The sequence below is a fragment of the Sceloporus occidentalis genome, unplaced genomic scaffold, assembly GCF_023333645.1.
Source record: "Sceloporus occidentalis isolate IW3139 unplaced genomic scaffold, rSceOcc1.0.p SCAF_7, whole genome shotgun sequence".
NCBI classification, from domain to species: Eukaryota; Metazoa; Chordata; class Lepidosauria; order Squamata; family Phrynosomatidae; genus Sceloporus; species Sceloporus occidentalis.
Genome location: NW_028316987.1, coordinates 37782414 through 37798257, shown reverse-complemented (window position 1 = coordinate 37798257; position 15844 = coordinate 37782414). Strand labels below are relative to the sequence as shown.

Below are 15844 nucleotides of genomic sequence, written 5' to 3'. Positions count from 1 at the left end.
ACTAGGCAAATTATACGAAAAAAGCAATCCTGTAGATACCCTGGACCCAAACTGTGCACTTTGAACCTTGCCAAGAAATTAATTGGCAGGTAGTGGAGTGATTTCCTGTCCTCTCAAAGAATCCTTCAGTCTGCAAAGAGGCAATCCCTGGTACTATAACAGCAGATGTTCAGATCTTCATCCTTGCCAGTGCTTTTTAAAACAAGGCCGTGCAAACCTACCCTATTAGGATTTTTCTGTCAGGTCCTTCTCATGTGTAGAATCTTAGGCATTTTTGTTACTTCTTTTGGTGCCAATTGCATCTAATTGAGAGATGAAAGAGAAATACTAATAAGTTACAGAACTGTTGTTGTTAATTGTCCTCGAATCAACGTTGACTTAGGGCCACCCTGTAGATGAAAAACCTCCAAGACTCCCTGTCCTCCACTGTGCTGCTCAGGTCCTGCAGGCTGAGGTCTGTGGCCTCTCTGATTGAGTCCATTTATCTGGCATGTGGTCACTCTCTATTTTTGCCTTCTCCTGCCCTTCCTAGCGTGTGTGTGTGTGTGTGTGTGTGTGTGTGTGTGTGTGTGTGTGTATATATATATATATATATATATATATATATATATGCGCTAATGATTCATGTCTTTTTGTGATGTGGCCAAAATCCAACAGCCTCAATTTAGTCATCCTGGTTTCCAGGGTGAGTTTGGGCTTGATTTGTTGAAGAATCAATTTGTTTGTCTTCTTGGCTGTTCATGGTTATCCTCAGCACTCTTCTCCAGCACCACTTCTCAACAGAGCTCATTTTCTTTCTGTCGGCTTTCTTCGCTGTCCAGCTCTCACGTCATATATGGTGATGGGGAATACAATGTACTTGGCAATCCTCACTTTAATGTTCACAGTTATATCTTTGTTCTTTATGATCTTGTCCACTTCTTTCATAGCTGCCCTTCCCAATCTTAGCCTTCTTCTAATTTCTTGACTACAGTTTCCATTTTGATTCATGTTTAAACCAAGGTATGGGAACTGTTTGACTATTTTAATTTTCTTATTATTTTGGATGAAATCTTGTAGATCTTCTGTGATCATTATTATATATATGATTTGTGTTGTTTTTTAAAGTTTTATAACATGCCATTGTCTAGTAATCTTTTAATAGTTTAATACTAATACAGAAAGGCTATGAGATAATACCACTACACATGAAAAATGTCAGGAGAAGGAGAATGTTATCTGCAACATTTAAACTGAATAGAATTATGGCATTTATCTTATGTATTATTTAAATAGCTTAAATAAAATAAAGTACATTATCTCTTTCAAATTGACATGGATAGAATTTGCTGAAAAGTAACTTTTTCTCGCTTTCATCAGTCAGATTTGGTGATGAATTAGTATCCCAATATTCTCCCTTACCTCCAAATGTTGTTTCTAGACATCCATCTCTGGAAAAAAATGATATATTTTGGGAGACTTTAGCAAATAACATGTATATGTAGGTGTTTTTATAGTAAGCTAGATATCCAATGGCTGTCTGTGGTCTCATACAGAAGTGCTTCCAAGTCTTGATTCCTGAAATTCTTAATCTGCTCAGAAGCTTCTGCCTGCAGGCCTCTTCTTTTACAATTGAACTATGCCCCTCTGTCCCCACAGTATTTTTCAACTTTGGTTGTGAATGTGCTCTTCTATAGGACTTTGATAGTAAAGGAGTAAGGTAAAGGTAAAGGCTTCCCCTTTGATGTGATTGTCAAGTTGAGTGTAGGGGGCATCTCTGTTACTAAGCTGAGGAATCCAGTGTTATCAGAGACTACTTCGTGGTCCTGTGGCCGGCATGACTAAATGCCAAGGTACACAGAACACTGTTACCTTTCCACTAAAGTGGTACCTATTTATCTACTTGCGCTTTTTTTTATATGTTTGCAAACTGATAGGTTGGCAGAAGCCAGGACTAGTGATAGGACTGTAAAGGAAGACCCAGTTAAAAAAAACAACTCCACTCTGCTTATAAGGTTACAATGTACCCATCATATTGCTTCATCACTTCAGATCTTCTGTTAATTGGCATTTTCAGCATATGTATTGTACATGAAGCACTGGGTTGTATAGGGATATTATCAATGAAAGAAGATAACAATAACAAAAACAACAATAATAAAATTATTTTCCCCCCCAAGGCTTGAGGTGGGTGCAACATAGATTAAAATGCATACAATAATTTAAACATTGTAAAAACATCATTAATCACTATAGCTTTTTGTGGGTTTTTCGGGCTATGTGGCCATGTGCTAGAAGAGTTTCTTCCTGACGTTTCGCCAGCATTTGTGGCTGACATCATGGCCACATAGCCCGAAAAACCCACAAAAAACTATGGATGCCGGCCATGAAAGCCTTCGACTTGACATTATTAAACACTGTTAAAACATATAAACATAGAACACATTAAAATGTTATGAATGATTGCATGATTCTATGTATGCTTATGACTAAATCATTGCTTGTCAGCTTGTAGTTATTTAATGTTTACTGTTTCTTCTGAAATACTTGTGTAAATTTGCCGATTTCCTATTTCTTGCAGACATTGTGCCTAAATCAGAAAAAAATGAAGATTTTTCACTTGGTGTGACCATCTTGCCAGATCTGGATTCAGTGTCTGTATGTAATCCTGAAAATTGATCAAAATAGGTATTGTGCTAGAAAATGTTTGCTAATGCCATAGGGCAGTCCTCCTCCTACTGTTTCCATGTAGCTTCTAAGCATTAAAACTTAGAGCAGGTTTTGAGGCTGTGTGATGGCTGCCAGGAGAAGGAATCTCACTCCTAGTTTTGTTAACAGTAGCTCTACTTTTAGGAGAACAAAGCCAAAGCCTGCTCATAGAGGTTACATTCATAACCATGGCACAATCTGCAGACTTCAGAAGCAAGTCATAGCAAGTAGGACTTTGTTTTCCTCTTTTGAATAGTAGCCTCCCATGCTGTCTCAGAAAATCTTTTAAAATTATTCCGCCAGTTCGAAAATGCCCTTTCATATTCTTCAAAGGAGACTTGTTTGGGCAGAAATATAAGCCAAAGTCCACTTTGTTGTTTTTATTGATATTGTTATCTGTATAATACATAGGAATTCTTAAGCTAAGACTCTCTTAACTGTTTAAGGCTGCAGCCTTTAGCAAATATACTTGGGAAACAGCCCCACATAACCCAGTGATACAGCATACTGAATAGAAAGGCTTGCAATAATAGTGCATGTTCTGTAATGTTTGCATAGAGATGGGGCACTTAAGTTAATTTTAAGTTCATGTTGATCCACCAGCACAGGTTTATGTGGTGCCAGGTGTTGCCTGATCAAGAAACTCAGGTCCGAAACAGATGGGCAAAAAGTGCCGCCATTGGGCCTATCTGGGAATGTGGCGTACAGATGATGCACACTCCCAGATGCCACTCTGAAGCTGGCTGACGTGGCCCAAAGCCGGCCACAAAAGGAGTTGAGAAAAACTGCTTTTTGCTTGTGGTTCATTCCAGACCGCAGTAGCGGCCGGCCTCAGGACCGTGGGGTCCTGTTGCTCCAAGCTCTCGGTCTGTTTGACCCCTCAGTCTAGCTTTTTGTTTCCACCAAGCAATATTAATCTACTTCTGCCACTGGCTTTTGATGTACATTTGCTTAATCTGATCATCAGGCCAAGCTACACTTAGCACAAAGCACACTTTAGAATGCAAATATGCAGTAGATAAAATCTCAGCATTTGTTTCCTGTCCATTCACCACTTGGGCTCATCGGCTCATACTCGTTTCCATGGAGCAGCTGTTTCTGGAGGATAAGGCGAGGATAATAATTGTGGTTGTTGATTCCAGATATCATAGGAAGACAGATAAGCTTCTTTAACCCTTTGCCAGAGCTTGACATGATGTTCATAGTGCACCATTGTTTCTGTGCTTCCTCATGATTCCTGTATTAAATGTTATTACTAGAAACTAGTGAACACATTGACATGCTTTTCTGTGAACTGAATCTGTCCTTAAAAAGTACATCCAGTATGTTTGAGAGAAATAAGCTAAGAACTGTTGTGTGTTCACGTAGCTCATCTAGTGTTGGAACCACTACCCTTGTTGTGTTTCAATGTTTAATACTTCATTGGTCTAGTCATAAAACACTTTGTTAATTTTATTTCCATAAAAATAATAGAACATGTGAATATATTATTCATCTAATAATTAGTTAACTAACAGTATTTATTCCCCACACTTCAACCACAAAGGCCCTCAGGGTGGTGTCCAAATTGTTTATTTGACAGTTCCCTGTCTTTAGGCTTACAATAAGACACATATACAAGGAAAAGGAATGGCAGTGGGGGAGTATAAAAAGTCCATCATATACTGCCTCTCCTCTCTCTCTCTGAGGTCTGGGTGATGACAATTGGAATGGAGGGGAAGGTCTTTCATCTGTTTCTGGGATTACACCTACCTTGCACAAGAATTGGTTCAAATTATTGCTTCTTAGAGATTGTTGTTAATGTTGTTGTTGTGTGCCTTCAAATTGTTTCTGACTTACCAGTTACCTTAAGGCAAGGCTGTCATGGGGTTTTCTTGGCAGGATTTGTTCAGAGGAGGTTTGCCACTGCCTTTCTCTGAGGCTGAGATATTGGACTTGCCCAGGACACCCAGTGAATATTATGGCTGAGCTGGGAATCGAACCCTTTTCTCCAGAATCATAGTCCAACACTCAAATCACTATGCCACACTAACTAATTTCTTAAGGCTACATGTGGTGTTTTAGTAGTATCTTTAAAACATATTAGTCTTGAAATATGTAGACTGCCTATTTATGACATGTATTAATTTGGATCTATAGTTGGCATTTCATCAGATGAAGGAGCCCTGGTGGCTCAGTGGTTAAATGCCAGTACTGCAGCCACTCACCGACAGTTGCAAGTTGTGAGTTGGATACCAGCCAGGGGCTCCAGGGTTGACTCAGCCTGCCATTTTTCCAAGGTCGCTAAAATGAGTACCCAGCTTGTTGGGGGCAATTGGCTCACACACTGTAAACCTCTTAGGGAGTGCTTAAGTGCACTGATAAGCGGTATAGAAATGTGCTTATTTGCTAAGTAATTTTTTTTCATGGATGAAGGGAACCAGAATACAGAGTAGAGTCCTCACTGGAGAAAAGGGGTGATGTGACACATTTAAGAAATTCCTCCTTTCTTATTTCTACCTGCAGACCACAGCAATACCTTAGAAATCTTCTTCAGGGGCTGCCAATCCTGTATAGTAGATTTTTAGAGGTACTGGTGACTGCAGACAGGAAGGAGAATAGCTGCAAATGCTGTTCAACATTTTTCCTGCAGTGAGATTATTCAGTCTATGGAGTCTATGTAATAGTATGTCTAGTCCACAGTTTTGAAGAAGGCAAACTCTCATTCAGACTAGGAAATGTTAGTTTTGTAATAAATTCTTTGTGTATTCTTTTAAAACAAATGCAAGATGTCATTCTGTTTGATCCTCTCATTTATGAGCAGTTTTAAACAAAGATTTTGAAAAGTAACTACATTTTGCTGCATTTTAATACTGGATTATTTAATGACTTCAAATCTAGAATAGTAAGGCATATAGTATATGTACTCCTGTGTGACAATGGCTGTTATTTATTTTTTTCACAGCAAACTGTTGACAGTGAAGTAAAAGCAGAGGTGGTTCCTTCTATAACTATTAAGGTATTGTGCTTTATTGTGCTTTGATCAGTCTACAAAACAAAATATAAGAATCTAAAAAGTACTGCCAGTTTTGACACAGTTGTCTTATTCATTTGCCCAAAATGAGAATGAAAGTTATTGAAATGTAATATTGATGAATCATAATGTTCAAGAGTGGTTGTGGAAAATGTACAGGACTGATTGTTTAGCTGATGTACATTTTTGTAATTTATATTGAAAATTTAAAAGTAGATTAAAAACTGCTGATATTTTGAGAGTGTGTAATTAAGAAAAATGTCTTTTCTAATTGTAAACATATTTTATAAACATATAGTTTTAATTATAGTACAATTATTTATGTTCCTAAATAAGTATTTTCAAGGAATGGTTTGAGCTGTCTTAGAAAAAGTTCATCTTTCTTTGAATTAGATCTCATGACAATATCAATGTCATGTGTTACTCTTGGGCACCTGCCAAGGCCCATAACACACCTGAGGGCTGTCTGCTGACCCCAGAGTCTTTTAATTCTGTCTAGAGTCATCTGGCCACTGTCTATTGATTCCTACGGTCCACATCTTTACCTCTTCCCTCCACTCATGTCAGCATTGACAAAATAAAGGAGATGAAACAGTAGTCTCCTCCTTTGTTGACCCTTCCAGCCATTGGTGGGGGCTATTTGGCTCTGTGGGAGTCTGAGCAAATATGTAGTGGTGAAACTGGTCTCACTGAGAAGATACTGTCTAGGTCCACCCCTCAACCCATAAAATTTGAAACTGACACTGCCTTGAAATTTAGCCAGTGATAAGGATCAGCAGACAAGCTGTTCACAGTGAACTAATTATTATGTCAGTTCTTGAATGGTGAGCTAACATTTATTCTAATCCCTTTGATTCTATGGGTCTACTTTATCTGCTTTGAGAGGCTATCAAATGAGGCATCCATTGTTGCCAGGTTCACACAGGAGCCCATCAGTCAGCAGATCAGGTGTGCACCATGCCACCTCCGGTACCTCCTTGGCATGCATCTCTTCCAGACCACACCTTACCTTATCCACCACGTTGGCCTACCTTGTTGGTCCACCTTCAAGTCTTTTTTGACTTATGGTGACCCTATCACGGGGTTTTCTTGTCAAGATTTGTTCATAGGAGCTTTGCCATTGCCTTCCCCTTAGGATAAAGAGAGTGTGATTTGCCCAAGGTCACCTAGTTGGTTTCCATGGCCTAGTGGGAATTTGAACTCTAATCTCCAGAGTTGTAGTCCAACTCTCAAATCACTACACCACGTTGGCAATCATGATATGCAAATATTTCAAAATTCAAAAAACTCAAAAATCCAAAATACCTCCGTTCCCAAGCATTTTGGATAAGGGAGTCTTACATGATTGTAAATGATGACATGGTAGTTATTGGGGGAAAAACCCATTTGTTTTCATAATCCTCCATGCATGGATCCCTTTGCATATTGTTTTCCTAGTATATAAATAATTCTGAGGACAATTTTGTATTTCTGGTCTGATACGATTACAAAATAATTATATTTTAAATAGTTTTAATTACTTTATTCTGAATTTCTTATTCTGAGTCATCTGCTGCTATTTTCTAATTTTAACTCCAACAGATCACAGTGGAGAGCAGAGTGTTGATGCGTACAAAATTATCAGTACATGTACAACCACCTTTAGCACTGACCCATGACAAATTCATCTTTGAATTAGGTAAGTCTTTGTATTTTAAGATATAGACATTTTTTTCTCTTTATATCAGTAGGCAAATGTTCAGTAATGTTGGTTAAAACTTATAGTGCCCTACTAGTCTTATGAAGAAGGTATGTGTTCAGGCTGGGCTTTTAAAAAATAGTTTGTGCAGAGAGAAAGAGCATTTGTAAATAATTCTATGGAAGGGAAAACACCATAAATACTAATTCAGCTCCTATTGTCATATATGTCAGAAGAAGCATTAAATTATTGCCTGTGTCTAGGACTGAAATGATTTTTCTTTAAAAGATATGTTTTTAAAAAGATTACAGTGGTGATGCCATGCAGGCAGGCATATATCCTGTAATATAAACCTTATATGAAAAGATTTTGTAAAAGGTGGACAGTGTGACATTTGATATATTACTCAGTTATCATTATGACCTGGATCCAAAATATGTGAGCTGATCTCCATATGGGGAGAGGTGCACTTACACTTCCCAGTTAAGGTGGTAAACCAGAAGTGACATTGCATCACTATGGGTGTGCTGGAATATTCTTCAGCAGCCCATTGAGCAAGCACAGGAAACATGGCCCTTGGCCTATTTGCAGTTGTCCACCTTTGCTATAGCACTTGAAATGACTATTTTGTGTAGCAGTAATACTTTGCAAAAAGGCAAGCCACTTATTAAGTTGTGGGGGTGGATTGTTTCACTGTCATACATGTATGCATTGAGCTATGCCAGTATTTGGTATAGCATTGGTAATATGCTTGTGATACTTTAAAAATCATAGATAATAGTGCTTTCAGTGGTTGAGTCTTATGCACCTGTTGGCTAGACCAGTGGTTCCCAAAGATTTTGAAAGAAAGCAGGAGCAACAGTTCAGCTCCAGCCTGCCAGCTAAGTCCCTGGCAAAGCTCACAAAACTTAAGCAGGGTCCTACATTTCAAAGCTTCTTTTTGCTGCCATCTTTCCCCTTCTGCCACGTGCTCTAACTTCTTGCTCCAGTCAGTAAATCTGTCTCAAAATGGCACTGCTTTAAGCCACAGAACTGATGCCTTGAGCCGAAGCCTCACAATAATTTTCCAGCTGCCCCCCCCCCCCACTACTAGCAAAAGTTGTGACTGAGGGTGTGTGCTTGTACAAACAGGCAAAGGATCGGAGACACCCCACACACAAAGCGATCAGCGAGTCTGTATGGTGGTTTTAAGGGACTCTGAAAAGAAGTTTCATGCAACCCTCATCCCCACCATGGTCCTAAAAGCCGCTGGTTCCCCTTGACTTTCATGTCCACTAGTACTTTGACTGAAGGGCCCCCATGGCAGCCCATTTTCTCACAACCATCTGCAGCCCTCTTTCCCCCTCACTGCCCCCCTGGGTCTTTCCATTGGGAATCATTGTGCTAGACTTACAATATACGTACTAGGATTGGTGAAGCTGTGCTTTATTATTAGGGCAGGGGTAGGCAACCTGTGGCCCGCGGGCCGGATGCGGCCCGGCGAAGCCTTGGGACCGGCCCCAGCCCGGTCCTGCCGCTGATTGCTGCCAGGGCCTTTGGCCTCTCGCGTGCAGGGGCAATTGTCTATAGAAGCCTCAGAAACATGCATTTATATTAACATTTAAAAAAAAAATCAGCAAATTTTTTCACGTGTCCTCCACTTTTTAAAAAAAAGTGTCCACCATTTGAAAATTTTGTCCTACATTAGTCCCGGTTTATTTATTTAAGTTTTTTTAAAAAATTATTTAATTATTTATTTTTTGGCTCCCCCCCAGTTGTCTGAGGGACAGCAACCCGGCCCCCGGCTCAAAAAGGTTGCCTACCCCTGTATTAGGGAGTCTACTAGACTGATTACCATTTTATTATAATGTTTCTCCAAAAATGAGGGAATTAGTTACAGAATAAATTTTGTTTTCATCAATATAAGTTTTTTAGAAATGTAAGCAACCATTTATTCATGAGGAGGAGTGAGTAATATTAATGTAATTTATACACTTGATTTCTAAATCTCTTTTCCCATTTAATCTTCCTGCTTTTTTTGTTTGTGTTTACAGAACCATGTGTATCTAAAACATTTATACTCTCTGCCTTTCTAAAAAGGAACAGTCCACCAGCAGATCTGGAAGGTAGTGCTCTAGCTTCATATAACACCCGAACAGGTAATACAAATATATGAATAAACAAAGAAAAACTATTTTCACTCAAAATAGTTTAAAGTTGTTAATTATAAGTATTGAATTTTTGATTTCAAGAGAGATTAATTGGTGGTTTTGGTTGCCTGGATCCCACTCCCCACCTCCAAAAGAAAAAAAAAGACCCCAAATGTTAACCAAATTGATGTAGCTTCATTTCCAGTTTGTATTAACATCCTGAAAATAGCAGAGATGCTCTGTGGTTTGAATAATCAAAGTCTTGCTTTTTTACAGCCTTAGGAGGTTATTACCACCCAGGTGGATAACCAAAACCTGGAAAGGGGGTAACCTGTGTACGTCCAACAACAGCCAGAGCAGTTTATGCCATTTTATCCCCCTCTTCTGAAGCCACTAGACAATTGCCCACTTCCTCAATCCCAGATCAGAACTGAATTATTTGGTCTGTGTTTGCTGCACTGCCAAGTAGGTACCTGAAGTTTAATACCAGGCTCTGGTCTGGCAGCTTTCTCATACCTACAAAAACTGGTAATTTTAATTTAGCATAACATTACAGGCTTATTGTCTAAATGTAAGCAATGGAATGTCAGTGATGCAGGGAATAAATTGTTCTTGAGCTAAGTCCAGTAGTGGCTGCAGTAGAGGTTGTCTTAATGTGGACTAAATATCTGACCTGTGCCCTGGAAATGATGGCACAAAATTGATACTTCATAAGGAAAGGGGTCAGATCTGTGTGTACTGAAACCACCTTCTGCCCAGGTTCTCTGACAGCCAGATAGTTCAGCAAAGCCCAGACTAGGTACAGGGGTACATCATTTTACTCTCCCATGTCCATTTTAACAATAGCAGTAACAAGTACATTTCTATACTGCTTATCAATGCACTTAAGCACTCCCTAAGCGGTTTACAATGTGTAAGCTAATTGCCCCCAACAAGCTGGGTATTCATTTTAGTAAACTCGGAAGGATGCAAGCCTGAGTCAAGCTTGAGCCCTTGGCTGGTATTGAACTCGCAACCTTGCAATTTGTGAGTGAGTGGCTGCAGTACAGGCATTTAACCACTGCACCACCAGGGCTCCTCTATAGCAAAAACAATAGTATTATAACAAAAGCAATAGCATTTATATTTCTATACTGTTTCACAGTCAACTAAGCACTCTCTAAGTGGTTTATAGTCTGTAAACTAATTGATCCCAACAAGCTGGGTACTAATTTTACCAACGTACGAAAGGATGGAAGGCTGAGTCAACCTGGAGCCCTCTGCACTGAACTCACAACATTGTGGCTACAGCACTGACATTTAACCACTACGCTACCAGGGCTTCCTGCTTCTTTCTTCAGTACAGTCGAGCCACAAGTTGGGCACAGAGGAGAATGAGAATGGACCAGCCTCTCTATCCTCGTTAACTTGCTTTTGAATTTCTGCATGAACAAGGTGCTCTAAACATGACATGGACTGCCATGCTCTAAACCTGCCATAAAATTGTCAGTCTTTAATGGATACCAGACCGCTTAAAATGGAACCCTAAACCTGAATTTAAGCCTCTTCTTCAAAGAGTGTGCTGCTTCTTCTCAGCCATAACTGAAAGAAAATAAACAGCCTCATTGAGTTAGTTGAGTTGGGGCCGGGGCCCTTTTGGAGGCAACGTTCCCTGTGTTGCTCCTTGTAGTTGGTTCCTTACCTTTGGATCAGTTATGAGAGGAATATTGGTCTTAACAGATAAAACACTAATGTCTATATTGGCAAGAGTGCTGTACATAGGCATCTTGTTAACCTATGTGCCACCACAGCAGGTGCTGTTGCTGCTTCTAGCTACCATGTACCTGGCCAACAGTGTAGACAGATTCTACTGGGCAGTGTGACAGTAATTTTCCTTGTATGCCTATCAGGCATTATTAGTTGAACCTAATGCTGTGCCTGCATTTGGTGTTAACTTAGGTGTGTGTTTATGGCATATAAAGGCCTTTTCATAAAAGAACCATGGTGACCTAGAGAAATTCACATATTCCCAGTAAAAAAATACCTCTATGAACTTTTATCACATGAGTTTAGAAAAGCAGAAATTTAACCTATTAAAGGCATCTTTGGTCAGTACATACAACACAATATTGTGTGTCCCCCTGCTGCTGCTTTGCATTCCATTGTTTGCTGTATTGCATCTTTTCACTGATGGGCAAAACCCTTCAATAGACTCTCAGTCTTGCTTCTTTTCCATTACTGCTTTGTGTGATACGTCCCTTCCACTGCACTTCTGCTTCTCAGGCTGCCATGTGGTGTGAGTTGGCATGATTCTGCTTCTCTCCTCTCTCCTTCAAAGCAATTGTGCTACCAACAGCTTCCTAAAGCCAGCTACTGGGTACATATTCACACAGCAGCAGTGTGAATGTGCGCACAGCAGACCCATACTTCAGGAGGGGGGTGGAGCAGCGATTGTGCCATTAACAGTTTTCTGAAGCTGGGATTTTTAGAAGCTAGGTATCTTTTGTATGGTCATTGATCAGATGTTTGCTTGCTTTCAGTTATCTTTTGTATCCCCACTAATTTTTTCCTTCTCCTTTGCTTTCATTGGTCATATGATAGATATCAGTCCAGAAGGTGAGTGAAAAACACATTCAGGGGAAAAAAGATCACCAGGAGTTCTGATTAAACCAATATAATAGCAAGTTGGCTATATGTTCTTTAAAATTCACTTCAGAAATACATTGATGATTTCCTGTTCCCTTACAACTGTTAGCCTAGCAATGCTAAAATGATTGTATCACCAAAATTTGTAGTTGTATTTAGCAATAATATTACTTTAGTCACTTAGAAGTGAGATTATGTTTGAAGTCATTTAACTTTTGGTTGATGCAGATGTTAATATAGCATGAAATATAGCTTGCCTAGTTCAGTCAAGTGCAGTAGTGTCCAAGTGTGGTACTTAATAAATGAACAGCTGCAATTTATTCCTGTTAATAAAAAAAGGTTTGGCCACCTGTCCTGGTGACAGGTATTCTTTGCAAAATAATTTTCATTCCTCACATATAATTCAGAGCAAACCACTGAGCCTGCGCCTGTATGTATAAACAGTTCCCCAGACTATTCAGAAACTGGTTTGTTGTGTGTGTGGATAGGTTTTTGCCCAGATTGTTAGTTCTGCTACAGTGACCCAATGAATGGAAATCTGAATCAAATTATTTCCTCCCTTATATAGTTACTTTATAACCTGCTTGCAGGTTTTCAGTTGTTGTTCTTTTGACTCATGAACGTTAACAAACCTAAATAATGAAAAATATGGTTGCTGGATTATAGCTTCCACAATGCCTGGCCATTGAAGATGCTGACTGGGTGTTATAGAAGTTTGGATTTCATCACCCATCCAAAGAGCCACATGTTCCTCACTTCTGGCATGTCTAGGAGATTCCTTTATTTATTTATTTTTTATGGCCAGGTATTAATATTTTGATTACACATCTTGTTACCTGACTTTTCTTCTTTGGAGATAATTGTTTCAGGTGCTATAGACATTAGATAACCTTGCTCATATTTATTTACTTATTTACTTATTTAAAGTATTTTATCTCACTCTTTATCTAAAAAGGAAAGGGGAGGGAACATAACAGTACCTCTAAGACTAACTAATATATATTTTAGCATAAATTTTAGCTATAGTATAATCTTAAAGGTGCTGTTAGATTTCTTTTTTCCTTCCCCCTTTCATGCTACAACAGACCAACTATATCTCTAAAAGCTCTTTAGTAACTAGATTCTCAGAGAACTACAAATATTGATGGTAACAATCTTTATTGCACAGGTTTATTATCTGAAAGATGTGTAGAAAAAATAATAATGAGGGAGGAAGGGGAGTTCTTAAAGTTGCCATTTTTATTATGATCATCCTGATGGATTGGCTGCTAGTTAAGATCAACATAATAAGGCAGGTGCTCTCTTAATACACCTGCTTCATCTTTCCCTCCCCCTCTTTGCCCTGAAGCATGATGCCACTTGTGGAGACACTTAATCTCTGTAGTCTTCCCAAGATAAAGCCTCTACACCAAAGCTTCTCTGGCAATCTGATGCAGGGGATTAACAGTTGTTTTTCCCCCAAGGCACTAAAGACTGACACTAAATTTGGGCCCATTAAGTACATGTGTTTCTTTCTTTCCTGGAAACTTGCTAGGGAATGGCAATTGTTGGTTGAGAGAGCAGCATTGGTCCAGGGACCACCATTTTGAGTAGCACTGTTGTACAGATAAACTGCAATGTATTTAAAAAGTACAGTTTTCATATGTAATATATATATTTGTTTCAGGTGCACCAAGAATTGCCCAATGCAGATTTCGATTACCATTGCAGTTAGTTTGCTTTCCAGTTCAGCCTTCAAAAACAGCAAGCCAGAAGTTGACTATTGACACCAATAAACCTTCAGTCAGCCTTGCTGCCCTTTTTCCAGGTAAGACTTCAAATAAATTATGCAATCATAATATGAGGAATGTATAGTATATTTATGTGAGAAAGCCTAAATGAAATTCACATGTTTGACCTTTTGGCTTGATTTTTCAAGTTATCCATTATCATTCATGTATCTAGATTTTTTTCAAAGCTCTCTTAAGTTTTGTTAACATTATTATTTTTTAGCAAGGTAAAAACTGACACTTTGAAATTATTATCCTACAGTTTCTAACTGAATATTTTCATTTCTTTTTCTGTATGCATATTTTATTCACTTCGTTCCTTCAAACACTGGGTGATCTGAGGTGGGTCAAGATACATACACATAAAAAGTAAAAAAACGAAAAAAACAACAATAAGTCATGAACTGATTTAATAAGTTGTCCTATTAAAATGCCATTTAAAAGCATTTAAAAACAACAAGAATAAAATTACAGCACACATACCATACCATATTAAAAAGACTCTTCTGCACAACTAGCTAATTGGCAAACGCCGGTTTAAATAAAAATACATTTACTTGCCAGTGGAGGGAGAGTAAAGAGGAAGCCAGCCTGGCCTCCTGTGGAGGAGAATTCCAAATTCTCCCTGGAGCCACCAAGAATGCCCTCTCACATAGAGAGGTTGGAGTAAGAGAAAGCTCTTTCCCAAGGATCTTAAAACCTAAATAGGCTCATATAAGAGATAGGTATTTTTGATAATCTGAACCCAAACTATAGATTATAATGAGTTTTATAGGTTATAATGGGCACTTTGAATTGTACCTGTGAATGAACCAGTAGCTAATGAAGTGTGGCAGCTAAGGAGTTGTATGTATCCTTATACTATATGTATATCTTTATGCTTCATTGAAATAACACTGTCTAAATACTGGACAGATGTATTCTGAGTGGATGTGATGTTGTAACAGTGTTTTGTGTTAGGTCCATAATTACTACCTCTCTTCACACACACACACACACATAAGAAAAATACATTCTGTGTATATGCTGACGAAGATACACCTTGAATCATTTTTAGTACTTGATAAAAAGCTGTCTAGTAGTAACTATCTTTTGGTTTGAATTTTTGTGTCTGACTTAATCCGGCAGTGGAAACATCCTTAAAATATGCTGACTTCAGCTTCTTGAATTATATTTTAGTGTTGTAGAGCCTAACAGATGGTCACTCCTGATGGCTCTGTATCATTCTTCTGATAGCTAAAAGACTAACTTTACAGTGGTGGAAGGACAAATTCTCCCCTTTCCCATTTCTATCTCAGTTTGACCTCAACTTTGTTTTATGGATAAGTAGTTTAGAGATGTTATGTGGATGTTTATGTTACTGCCATAAATGGGTACTAAAGAATTGGACAATAGCACATACTCTGAAAAGTGTGTTTCTGTCTGCAGTTGTTGTCTCTTACCCACAACCAGTCCAGTCCTCTGTACCTTCCTCCATTAACTCCTTGTATTGTCTTCTTCTTCCTTGTGGATTCTATGGCTTGGGAAGAAAATAATACAGTCCTGTTCATGAGCCTAAAGTGCCTTGTGCACACATCATGAATCTTTGGATTTGGTCAACTGTATAAAGTAAACATGTTTTAATTAGATGTGTTGTATAGCTAGTTGCATATAATTGTAAAACCAGCATACATATATATTTGTGGTAAGTATTAGTATGAGTACATGATGGTAGAATGCTCTGTGGTTAATTCCAGAGTCCAGATTTAGTTCTGTTTCTAGTAAGTGTGCTAAAATTAATTGGATTTGTTAGTCACAACTGGCTTTTCTAGTTCATTTTCAGTGAGTTTATTCTAACTCTGACAAAGTGTGGTTAGACTCCCAAAATCTTGATCTTCACATTTATGAGAATTGATGTATGAGGATATGCCTCCACTGTTTCTCTGTATAATGGAGAGCAGTC

General features: G+C 38.6%; 1 protein-coding gene across 2 annotated transcripts in view; it reads left to right on the top strand.

Moving 5' to 3' along the window:
- BBS9 (Bardet-Biedl syndrome 9) overlaps positions 1-15844 on the top strand; it is a 259252-nt gene that overhangs the window by 52396 nt on the left and 191012 nt on the right. For both annotated transcript variants that reach the window (XM_089532607.1, XM_089532608.1), the window contains exons 11-16: positions 2561-2637; positions 5633-5686; positions 7283-7379; positions 9413-9517; positions 12089-12103; positions 13800-13940. In XM_089532607.1, coding sequence (XP_089388733.1) covers positions 2561-2637; positions 5633-5686; positions 7283-7379; positions 9413-9517; positions 12089-12103; positions 13800-13940 — 489 coding nt within the window. The remainder of the gene's footprint in view (positions 1-2560; positions 2638-5632; positions 5687-7282; positions 7380-9412; positions 9518-12088; positions 12104-13799; positions 13941-15844) is intronic.